The sequence below is a fragment of the Peromyscus eremicus genome, chromosome 3, assembly GCF_949786415.1.
Source record: "Peromyscus eremicus chromosome 3, PerEre_H2_v1, whole genome shotgun sequence".
NCBI lineage: Eukaryota > Metazoa > Chordata > Mammalia > Rodentia > Cricetidae > Peromyscus > Peromyscus eremicus.
Window position 1 is genome coordinate 153771679 of NC_081418.1, and position 13097 is coordinate 153784775.

Sequence of the window (13097 nt, forward strand, 5' to 3'; positions counted from 1 at the left end):
AGTCTTGAGCATCTGATGGAGTCCTTAGACTATGTCTCTCATAGATACAGGTGGACTAGAGTGTGCAGTGGGATTTCTCTTTGGCTCTCTCCTGTGTCCCTTTGTACTGAGTCTCTGTGCTTATTGCAGGGATTCTAAGCAGTTAGTAAAGCTTAATTTGCCAAACAGAAATAAACCAACCTCACTGGGTGAGCAGATGCTTCCATCAAAGCAGAGGCAGAAGATGTGGTGGGATGGAGTGTGGGAAGGAAGTCTGTACATCTCATGAAAGCTGATGGCACACATCTCCTTGGTACTTTGAAATCTGCCCTGGTAGAATTTACTCCATGGGAATGACTAGATATGGCAAACAGCTCTGAGCCATGGTTGAACATTAACTGTCGTGCCCCTGAAGATGTGGTCCAGTTTTTGAAAAGATCGTTTTGCTTTGGGTTGATGTGGGTGATACCCATCCAGTATATCAGGATTTTTGTCACCAATTTTAAGAGTTCTTACATTATGAGCACTAGCTTGTCTCATGGTATCAACACTTTTATTGTGTATACATTATGAATATTAAAAATTCATCTTGCAATGAACATACACCTAACCTTTTACATTATGAAGTCTCAGAAGATGAGGGGAAGAAATAAATGTAAAGCATTCTACTGTTGTGGAACATTACTTTAACTATGTAAAGGTGTGATACATTGGTTTATGCTGCATTTGTTTAATGATGTAAAGATGTGTTGCTTTGCCTGCCTAAGGCACCTGATTGGCCTAATGAAAAGCTAAACAGCCAATAGCTTGGCAGAGGAGGGATAGGCTGGGCTGGCGAGCAGATAGAATAAGTAATAAGGGGCGGAATTTAGGCTCAAAAAGAAAAGAGAGAGAGAACGAGGGAGAAAGAGAGGAAGATGCCCAGGGCTAACCAGCCAGCCAGGCAGCCACCAGACAGACAGACACGGAGTAGGACATACAGAATGAAAGAAAGGTAAAAGCCCTGAGGCAAAATGTAGATAAAGAGAAACAGGGTAACATAAGTTGTGAGAGCTAGTGGGACAAGCATAAGGTAAGGCTTGCATTCATAAATAACAAGTCTCTGTGTCATGATTTGGGGGACTGGCAGTCCAAGAAAGCCTGCTACATTCTACACAGGGCTGAACACACTGTAAGTGGTCCTGGATAATACATACTGTTTTCACTGTTCATGAGAACTCACTCTATACAGTGCTCTGCCATTCTGATAGACTCCACACAGGCACTCAGGGGACTGTTCACACCTAGACCCGTGCTTCTCAGGGTGTGGCCCCAGGACCAGCAGCAGCAGTATTGGAATTTGTTAAGGATACAGATTCTGGGTCTCAACCCTAGACCTGCTGAATAAGAAATTGTGAGGATGGGATGGACCAAGATCTTCAGGTGATTCTGAACCAGGCTTCTTGGCCTTGTTTAATAAGGAATGAGCAATATAGAGTTAAAAAAAATTCTTCAGCCATGCTTATGGATGCCTGTCGGTCTTGAAATCTTGATCCAATAAGCAACCTCTAATAGCTCTTTTGTTTTTCTTCTTATTTTTTTTCCTGGCACATTATGTGTTAACAGCTCTCTTGAGTAAGACAACTCCACACAGAGACTACAATACATTTATCATTTGTTGAAAATGACTCCTAATAGTTTACTATTTTCCTTACATAATGTAGGTGACTTCTATAGAGATTCCCTTCAGAAAAACCAGTGAGATGCAATCTACTTTCCTGAGTGGTCCATTGACTTCATGACCATAGGGAGAGGTTAAGTTCCTCTTGTTACAATACTTATTGGATGAAAGCACTTTGCATCCAATACTTACAGAAATAGAGTCACGTTTCACATTTAAAATTGATCAATGGGGCTGAGAAGGGCAGAGAAATAATGGAAGGTGTTCGGCAGATGTTTTTATTCCCCAACAACCCTGTCTATCAACTCTGACAACAATGTTGAAAGAAGAAAACAAATAAATTGAAGGCAGTGAGAATATCACAAGGCCAGAATATAAATATACACCGAGGGAGAGGTAAATGATAATAATTCTCATTTTTTTGCAGAATATTCTGGGTGCTACTTTCTTGCCATGGCAAAATGAAAAGATAATTTGTATCTATGCATCTCCTTGCCTTGTACTCATAATTCTTTAAGGGATGTATCTGCAGTCAATTAGGTCAAATAAGCAAAGCCAGTGTGTGGCAAGCCCTGGGACCCCTCTGTCTGGAAACAGACTCGACATTCAGAGAACATTCCAGCCCTGCTTAGCTCTACAGCTCACGAGAGGTGGACTTTCCCCTGTACAGACAGAACTGTCTTTCTATAGATTGTGGGGTTTAGAAGCAAAGAGCTTGTAGACACGTATGTCTAACAAAAAATAGGTTAAAATGATTTTTGTCTTTTGTTCCTTTCCATTCAAAAGAATACTTTAACATTTTCTTATCAATACAGTTACCCACCTGTGGTGAACCGGTGTCCCCAAGCCTTCAGTGACCCTGGCCCTGTTGCTTCTTGGCACTAATGTTCAGAGCCCCATGTCTCCCCTGGCCCAGATTGCAGGGGGATCGTACATTAGCATGCCCTCCCCTTCCCTGCCTGCAACTAGAATACCATGTCTTCTGGGCATGTCCATATCCTGCCAGCCCAGGAAGTAGGTTCTTCAGTCTGGCATGAGAACTTTCCCTATGGCTGTAAAGCCTTCAGCTTGAAGTGTTCGATGAATATGATTTTTCTGTAACATCCTTGTACATACTACTAATAAAAAGAAAAAATGGTAATTCATGTGAAGCTATGGGTAAGAAGACCCCACCCTCAGCTTATACATGCTAACTTATTAACATGTGTTGAGCTAGCACAAGCCTGTAGCTAGAGTTTTCCTGCCTGGCCCACGGTCAGGACAAATCTCTCTCACCTGCCAGTCCCACAGCCACTCAGACCCGACCAAGTAAACACAGAGACTTACATTGGTTACAAACTGTATGGCCGTGGCAGGCTTCTTGCTAACTGTTCTTATTGCTTAAATTAATTCATTTCCATTAATCTATACCTTGCCACATGGCTCATGGCTTACCGGCATCTTCACATGCTGTTTGTCATCATGGTGGCTGACAGTGTTTCTCTGACTCAGCCTTCCACTTTCCAGCTTTATTCTCCTTCTTGTCCCGCCTACACTTCCTGCCTAGCCAATGGTCAATCAGTGTTTTATTTATTGACTAATCAGCAACACACTTGCCATACAGAACATCCCACAGCACAAGCCCTATAACAATATGACACAGTGTCAAAGTTAAAAGAAGTATATTTGAGGTACTTTCTGTCCAAAGTGGGTAACTTGGACAGTTATCTATTTTCACAAGACTCTCTAGTTGGGCCAGTATTTCATACATTTTAACTGCTTCATATAGGTACACGACAAACATATTCTCATCCATCTTCCTCCAGAGAGCTTCCCCAAGCCTCCATCAGGTCAATTACAGCATCTGTGCATTCCTGCAGCTTATATGCTGTGCACACCTCCATTATACTGCCACTTCCCTCTGTCAGGCTGGGTCAGCCTCGGAGTGAGACTGTGGTTTTCGTCTGTCAGTTCCCAGAGTCATGGAACAGTACAGACTGTGTAAGCCATGAAGTTCAGTAGATGGACAAGTGCCTGGGCATTGCAATGCTACGCAGTGTCCTGCTGGAGGTCAGGCCTAGTGAAGGTGACCCAAGAGTGGCTGCTAACGGGGCTCTGTATTGTGGAGGAACTGTGATTGTTCTTAAGATCCTGGTCAGTTGATCTTGATCATTAGAATGTACATGTCTCATCATGAGAAGGATGGAGAGCTTGGCAATTGAGATTTCAGCCCAGCAGCCTCCAGGGACCAAGACATTATGTGGGAGAAATCTTGATCCTGCTGACAGAAGCTGAGGAGAAAGCCCAGGCATGTGCTTCAGGATGTGACAGGAGCGAGTTTGGAACATTCTGTCTGGCTTGCTGTGAATGAAAAGGGAAATAAGAAAAAACAAACCAAGGCCTTTGTTCCTTTGCTCCAGTCCTGCAGATCCTCTGTGTGAGGAGAGGTAGTGAACCCTGACAGCCTCGCCAAACTTGTGCCGCACTGGAACCTTTAAAAATGTATTTAAAGACATGAAAATGGCAGAGGGTGCTGAGTGGAAAGAGAAAGGGGGGTCATTGAAATGGGAGGGGGCAGTGAAGGAAGTGGATGATGTGATTAAGATATATTATGCATGTGTATGAAAATGTCATGATGAGATCTGTTGTGTATTTTTAATACATGCTGATAACATAACAAATTTGAAAGTGCTTTCCTTTCACAAAGGACTTGCTCCCCGACTTAGAACCCTGAACTGCCCAGCCTCTTGTCTCCCCGCCCACACCTGCCCATCCTGTGCTGTAGAACCACCTCCCTGAGTCTTGCTTTGTTTTCCATTCACAACTCTTCAGACCAACATGCTCATGATTCCAATGATGTGCCTCTCTAGAAATGTCACCCGGAGCTCACGGTGGTCCTCCTGCCTCAGCCTCCAGCGTGCTGAGATTACAGGCATGAGGCCACCACACCTAGCTTCCCAATAGACTAATCTTGTTCAGATTTCTGAAATAGCGTCTCAGAATCCTTGCCACATCACCGGACATCTCTGTTTATTTTCCTGAAGTGTGTCTAAAGCCATGTCACCCCCTGCTGGAGAGCCAAGCCACCACCTTGTCACCCCTCTGCTCTGTCTTCCCCCTGCCTTTTCTACTCTACATTTTGTTACAATTCCGCTGTGGGTCTGTCTGTTCTGCTGGCCTGCTCTACATTGTCCCATTGCTGGGCTGTGGCTCCTGCATCTGCTTTCGGCCAGGCTGACTGCTGTGTGCTGCAGGCCTGCAGTGTGGGCCTCTGGCTTCCTCTCCATCACCCCAACACCCCTTTTATAGGGTTCTGTGATGATGACATGAAGAAAGTCCTTAGACAAGCTCCAGCAGGCTGTCACTACTATTATTCCTTTTCAAGCCTAAGTTTTAAGCAAAGCCTTCTGTATTTTCCTATTAGATTCCATTTCTTTAAGCTTTTATAGTTCTCTGAATGGCATGTAGCAGAAAATGTCCTGCTTTAGCGTAGTGTGTGAGTTCATTTGGACTCTACTGGACATATACTAATCAAATAGATTAAATTTAATTTATCATTGTGTACACTCTGAACCATCTTCTGTAGTACCTGGAACACAGAGGAACTTAGTAAATACTGGCTAAGTTAAAACAATGTCTTTGCTGTTTTACAACCATGTTCCACTGGACTGGATAGATGGTTCCATGGTTCAAAGTGCAGCCTGCTCACGAAGAGAACCTACCCACCTTAGTTCAGTTCCCTGCGCCAAGTCAGATGGCTTACAGCTGCCTAGGGATCTGACACCCTCTTCTGGCCTCTGAGGACACTGCGTTCATGTTCACATACCCACACATAGATACACAAACACATACTCAATAAAAATTAGCAAAAATACATCTTTAAAATTGATTTTCACAAGTTGAGAAAAACCTGTTTGACATGAATAAAATGAACCAAAGGGATTGACAAAATAGATGATCCCGGGAAGGACACAGAGCTGAGTGTTTCCGGAGTCCTGACACGTGTGCCCCAATGATGTCCTTTGTCCCTGCTGCAGGTCTGCGTGGTGGCCTACCTTGGACTGTTCATGCTTTGTGTCTCATATCAAGTTGATGAGAGGACATGTGTCCAGTTCTCGATGAAAGTAAGTTGTTTCTCCTTTTTTCAGAATCATTACATAGGAAGAAACGTGAGGACAAAAAGAAGAGGGCTTTTCAAGTGTTCCATGTCTGACGAGTTTAGAAACCTCGTTTTCAGGCAGTCCAAACATGTTTTAGGAGGATATTGGTCCAGACACAGAGGTAATGCTGGTCCTTTTAATTAATTTCCATGAGTTAGATTGTTCCTAGAGCACATGAAGTGGGACCTATAATGTCCCGAAAAGGAATATTGAACAGTCATCAGTTCAAGGAAACACTTGGCCAGGGAAAGGTGTCTCTCTGGGTGCCCACTTCCGTGTCTTGTGGTTATTTGGAATATTTCAATAATGAAACAATCTGAGTGTTTCCCCTTGTAGGTGGGAGCACCAAGACAGAAAAGGAACATTGGCCAAATCCGGTGGGCCCTGCCAATAGTCTGTGGGCAATGGCTAGGCTACGCGGGGCTTGGCAATTCTGTCTTTCGTTACTATGAACTTTTTGTCTGTTGTGGACAGTGCGTTTGGTTGCAGTCTGTTTAAGTACACAGCACCTCGCTCCACAAATATAATCTCCAGATTATACTTAACTTAAACACTTAAACAGAGACTTAAATACTTCCCTCAGAGGCGAGGAACATAAAACAAACTGAGCAGCTTGGCTGGTGGATTTCACTCAGTGCCACAGCCAAGGATGAAGAGTGTTCTGTATGTTTCTCTTACCCATCCGTAGCTGACTTTTATTCTAGGCATGTTCTTTGCTACAATCAGGAAGCATGAAGCCCAAGAGTAAGTCAACAATGTCATTTAAAAACCACAAAGATAAAAAATAGGATGTGTTTAAAATGTGGGGATGTAGCTCGGTTGATTCAGTGCTTGCCCAGCATGGACTCCCAGCACCAAATAAACGGAGCATGGTGGCACATGACTGACTGTAATCTTACCACTCATTAAGCAGAAACAGGGGGATCAGAAGTTCAAAAGTTCAAGGCCAGCCTCAGCCATGTACTGAGTTGGAGACCAGCTGAGCTACATGGAATTCTGTCTCAAAAGGAGGAGGAGGAGAAGGAGGAGGAGGAGGAGGAGGAGAAGGAGGAGGAGGAGGAGGAGGAGGAAGAAGAAGAGGAGAATGTCATATACTCAAAGATGGTGGTATAAAAAGCAGTGTGCTCACCCTTTGAAGGACAGTTGTGAGCCACCATGTGGGTGTTGGAAACTGAACCTGGGTCCTCTGTAAGAATAGCAAGTGTTCTTCATCCCTAAATCATGTTTCCAGCCCTGAAATGTACCTTCTTGATATGAGGGTTTTTTGTTTTTTGTTTTTGTTATTGTTGCTTTTAGAAGAAGGCAAGAGGGAGCAGACACCAGTTCAGGCTCTTGTTTTTGATGATCTGATCAAATAACAAGGCATGATGATATGAAGAAGGAAAGAAAGGAAAAGATCAAGAAAGCCAAAAACCTAGTAAGAAATAGCTTGCTAAGTTTCAGGAGATTCATCCAGCAGGTAGGAGTACTCTGATGTGGGTTGTATCCAGGCGTGGAGAGCACCTCAAGTTCCTCACTCCCTTCCTGATTCCTGAAAAAGTGGAGATGAAGCCTCCCTTTTAGTGAGTCCTGTAGCTAGAGTTTTCCTGCCTGGCCCACAGTCAGGACAAATCTCTATCACCTGCCAGTCCCACAGCCTCTCAGACCCGACCAACTAAACACAGAGACTTATATTGCTTTCAAACTGTATGGCCGTGGCAGGCTTCTTGCTAACTGTTCTTATAGCTTAAATTAATCCACTTCTATAAATCTATACCTTGCCACGTGACTCGTGGCTTACCGGCATCTTCACAAGCTGTTTCTCATCGTGGCAGCTGGCAGTGTCTCTCTGACTCAGCCTTCCACTTCCCAGCTTTATTCTTCTCCTTGCCCCGCCTATACTTCCTGCCTAGCCAACGGCCAATCAGTGTTTTATTGATTAATTAGCAACACATTTGCCATACATCCCACAGCAGAGTCCCCTGTCAGGCGTCTCAACATCTGTCCCTTAAAAAAACAACAGAAGAAAAAGAAAAACAGGGATGGGGAAGAAGAAGAAGGAGGAGGAGGAGGAGGAGGAGGAGGAGGAGGAGGAGGAGGAGGAGGAGAAAGAAGAAGAAGAAGAAGAAGAAGAAGAAGAAGAAGAAGAAGAAGAAGAAGAAGAAGAAGAAGAAGGGTAGCTGTTGGTGTCGGCAGGCTGCAGACCCGCCCTGGGAAAGTCTCCTTAGCTCTTTCCTTTCTTCAGCAAGACAGACACTGACTGACAGACAGGCGGTCCTTCCTCCTCCCCGAAGGGGACCTTCAGCCAGGCTGCTGCCAGCAATCTCTTTGTGGCATCTTTGTTCCAGAAAGAGCTTTGTCCAGGCTCCAACAGGGCACAGCTCATGCTGTGCTTTCTATAGTGGTTTAGGGGATGAAATGGGCCTTCAGGAGGGGCTTGTCACCACATGGCTGCATTTTAGCCCTCTTTCCCCTGGCTAAGCTTTTTAGTTTATTTTCTCTTATTGGGTACCTAGATAGATAGGACAAGCCACCATGCTATGGTGATGGAGTCTTCTTGTACAAACACACACTCACATACACAAACTCACACATCTGCACACACACACACACACACACACACACACACACACACACACACACATTGTGGTGGTCTGAAAGAAAATGGCCTCCAAAGGGAGTGGCATTATGAGGAGGTGTGACCTTGTTGAAGGAAGTATGTCACTGTGGGGGTGGGCTTTGAGGTCTTTTTTCTCAAGCTTCATTCAGTGTGGTAGTGAGTTGACTTCCTGTTGCCTCTGAGTCAGGATGTAGGACTCTCAGCTCCAGCACTACATCTGCCTGCATGTTGCAATGCTCCCTGCCATGATGACCTCTGAAACTGTAAGGAAGCACCTCAATTAAATGTTTTTATTTATAAGAGTTGCTGTGGTCATGGTGTCTCTTCACAGCAATAAAAAACCCTAAGACACTCACACACAAACACTCACACACACTCACAATATACAAACACACACACACAAACACATACACATACTCATACTCACACACAAAATAAACACACATACACACAACACACACAAGCACACACACATATACAAACACACAAAACCACACACACATACACAAACTCACACACAAACATACACACATACACAAAAACACACAAATATTCACACACAAACACACACAAGCACACACTCACATACATACTCACACTCCCCTGCTCTTAGACCTGGAGACCACTAGCACTTCCCTGCTTTTCCCCTGGACTCTCTGCCTCTGGGCCTGGCAGGTCGCTGGGTGTGGACCCTCCCACCTCCCTCTGGGTGTACCCCCTTTTCTGAGTGCTCTCCTGCATTTGAAGGTCATGTGTCTGCAGACACTTTGCTGGCCGTTCCTCAGGCTGCTCAATGGCAACACTTCCCCAGCAGCAGAAAGGCCTTACTGTTCTGGCCAAGGGGGAGACATTAAATCTAACCAGAACTCCCCTCCTCCCAGAGCTGCCAACTGGGAAAGTCTCAGCAGGTTCCAGAGACAGCAGGTCAGGAGCAAGCCTGAGGATTACAGAGCTGGACTCCAGGGACATTCTGCTGGGACACCCACACAGGCTGCTGTCATATCCAAGGTCATTCCACACACCTGCCTTCATTGACAGTTTATTTCTGTCATGTGGGCAAAACAGGGTGCCTGGTTTTAAATTGTGGGTTTTAATGCAAGAGCCTGTGGCTGTCAGGAAGGGGCCTTGCAGATGTCACCAGCAGGCTTGAGTATCTGTGACCTCAGACAAGAGGCTTTCCTGACTCTGATGTGTGCCCATGTCACTTTGCTAAGGGATGTGGCTTCTCTTCCCCTGTCCTTGAGCTGCTGGATTCTGCATATTAAAGGAGCTAGATTACAATTAAGCAACCTCTGTGTTTGTGTCAATGTTTACATCCTTCTACAAGCCAAGTCCACTTTGTTCCTCCCACGCAGCAGAAAACAAGACAGATAGTAGAGCTGGTCCTGGGAGGTTCCTGGAAACGGCAGCATTCCGTCTCTGCTGGTTTAACTCCTGTGCCCTTGGGAGATATCTGCTCTTGATCCTTAGGGTGATACTATGAAGTCAGGTTAGAAGTATCACTCCAGACAGATATGCAGGTAAAGAGATAACGGTTAATATGTCCAACAGATGATCCCCAGGTAGCATTCCAGAGCAAAGCCTTAATTAGGAGGTCTGGCCTGCCAGCTCACGTCCTTCACTGTTGTGTGCTTGGGAATAAATATCTGAGCTAAAATGTATCATTTAAAAATTTTCTAAATTCTATTTTATTTATTTATTTATTTTCTCTGTGTGTGTATGTGCTATGATGTATGTGTACAGGCCAGGGTGCATCTTGCAGGGCGTTGCTCTCCCCCTCTACCACGTGGGTTCTAGGTATTGAACTCAGGTCGTCAGGCTTGGTGGCAGGAGCCTTCACCCGCTAAGCCATCTTGCCAGCCCTATTTTCTTTAAAATATACAAACTTCTTATTGTCAACAATTGGACTTTCCCATAGTAAGTGTTAGAAATAGCTACCATTTAAGGACATGTGTGTGCATCTGGGTGTGATTGTGAATGTGTGCACAAGGCAGGGTATGCAGTAGACAGAAGAGCAACTGCCGGATCTGTCTGCTGGTGGCCAAAACTAAAAAATAAAATGGTGTGGCAGAATGTCAATTTGGAGCTGTTCTACTAAGTGGATGGCTACCCAAAGGGAAATGACCATTTTAACTGGGGTTCCTCCTGCTAGCAGTCACACGTGGCCAGCATAAACTGGCTCCCTATACCAGGAATTTAAATTCAATCACCAAGCCCAAAGATTTCAGAATAATCCATAATATTTTCAATATTCTATGCCATTAGCCTTACACAATAAATCCATATTTTGAAGTCTAAACACGCCAAGTCTACATAAAATATTTTCACTGAATGTTCTGGGGACAGGACCGAAGCAGTCCTTTTAATATCACAAATTAAATAAATCCTTTCTAATTTTATAATGATGCCACTTTGCACTTCCCTGATTTCCCCCTCCAAGGAACACTAAACATGTCAAGTACAAATTATTCCTGTTATGTTTCTAAGATACAAGATGTTTTATCAGGCATGATGATACCTGCCTGAAATCCCAGCCCTTGATGGGAGGAGGCAGGAGGATCAGGAGTTCAAGGCTGGCCTCAGCCACACATCAGAACTGCTCTCGGTAAGGAGCAGCTTTTGTCTATGTGGCAGCATAAATCTTGTCCTACAAACTGTAGGCACTAGTCCCAAAGTCCGGTTTTATCTGGACCCCACACAGGGAGACCACAAAGAGAGCTGTGTCTGGTGTGTGACTCTAGTCCCAAGAGCATCTCTTGTGCTGCACAGGGAATTTTATTGTGGCTTTGTTGGTGAGAACCCACGACTTTTGGACACAATGTTCCAGAAGTAAGTAAAGTAAACCAGAGACGTTTATGGAGAGTCCACAATTCCTTCCCAACAGAGCTAGGACTTTAACCAGCACGACCAATCCCAGAGCTACCATGTAGGCTAAGTCACCTGCCTTCCATAGCCATCATTTTATTTTTCTACCCAGAGGCCTCTTGCTCGGGGGTCTTGACAATCATGGCTGTAGTATGATAACTACAGTATCAAGTGCATTCTGTTTTCCATTAACCTTTATCACTAGTTGATCAATCTGTAATAATTTTGACCAACACGGTGCTCGTATTACAGAAACCTGGCCTTTGCTTTCCAATCTCGTTTCCATCCTATGACTGGCAATTTTCAATTTAAAAAATAAGTGCCGTGTGTCATCTGGGAGAGAGGGCTTGTTCGGGATTCATTTACGTTTCCTGCTAAATCTAGACATAAACATCCCACAGTCAAGCCAACAGGTCATTGCAGGTCATGGAAAAAGCCAAGGACTGCATGACAAATGGCATACATAACTCTAAAGCTGGCCACGGTCGCACACGCCTATGATGCTGGCACTTGAGCACAGGAGGGAGGAGGACTGGGAATTAAAGACCGTCCTCAGCCTGGGGGACATGAGACCCCGTTGCAAAAATCCATCAGCCATCTAACTAATCAGCATGAAGTATATCCATGTCTTGGTATTACGGTTTGAGAGAACTCAGTAAAACCGTTCACTAGCCTGCTTTGTGGTCAGCCCATCTTCTCTGTAACAGAAGGCTTTTCTTCTCTGTTGCAGGTGCTCTACTTCCTGCTGAGTGCCCTGGGCCTGATGGTCTGCACACTGGCCGTGGCATTTGCCGCCCACCACTGTTCCCTGCTTGCACAGTTTACCTGTGAGACCTCCCTCGATTCTTGCCTGTGCAAACTGCCTTCCTCGGAGCCTCTCAGCAGGACCTTTGTTTACCGGGATGTGGCTGACTGTACCAGCGTCACTGGCACTTTCAAATTGTTCTTAATTATTCAGATGGTTCTAAACCTGGTCTGTGGCCTTGTGTGCTTGCTGGCTTGCTTTGTGATGTGGAAACACAGGTACCAGGTCTTTTATGTGGGTATTGGGCTACGCTCCCTGATGACTTCTGATGGACAACAACAAAAGACCTAACAGCTTGACTCAGGCGTGGAGGCAGGAACAGAACCCTGGTTAGCCAAGGTGAAGAGCACAATTTTTTTAAAGGCAAATAAATGCTTATTCATTCTCTAAATGAATATTTTTAGATTTTTCAGAAAACAAAAGAACTTTTTGTAGATATCTATTGTGCATTTTAAAAAATTCTTGGGAGGTCAGGGATGGAGAGATGGCTCACAAGCCCTCTTGCAGAGGACCGAGTTCAAGTTCAGTTCCAGAACCCAAGTTGGGTGACTCACAACTACCTGTACCCCCAGCTCCAGGGGCATTGGGTGCCCACACATATGCACACACATGTACATAATTTAACAAAACAAAAACTTTTAAAGTTTTTATGAGACATAAGATTCAAATTGATTTCACAAACTCTAAATGGAAAAGGAATAACAGACGAGGAATGAATGACCTAGATCAATTGCTTTCTGGTGCTTACTCCTAACACTCTTTCATCCATGACTTACACAACCTCCTTTCCTGTCCATCCAGTATGATGGTGTGAACTGGCATCTAAGGCCACTTCCTAGCCTCCAGATTCTTCTAGTTCCTTCTACCACCTGCCATTATCCACCCTGGTGTCTTGGAGGAGAATGGTAGAGTCTGGGAAAGATAAATCTCTGTGTTGAATGCTTTAATTTATCACAGTAGAGATGTCTTTAAGGCATGAAGTAGCTTAAAAAAAACTAGTAGAACAGGAAGGCCGAGTAATTATAAACACCTGGGTGGGGTGCAGCCTTC

General features: G+C 44.6%; 1 protein-coding gene across 1 annotated transcript in view; it reads left to right on the forward strand.

Moving 5' to 3' along the window:
* Window positions 1–12409, forward strand: part of Sspn (sarcospan) — a 36132-nt gene extending 23723 nt beyond the window's left edge. The window contains exons 2-3 of the mRNA XM_059256996.1: window positions 5656–5742; window positions 11973–12409. Coding sequence (XP_059112979.1) covers window positions 5656–5742; window positions 11973–12338 — 453 coding nt within the window. The 3' untranslated portion in view covers window positions 12339–12409. The remainder of the gene's footprint in view (window positions 1–5655; window positions 5743–11972) is intronic.
* The last annotated feature ends 688 nt before the right edge of the window (window positions 12410–13097 follow it).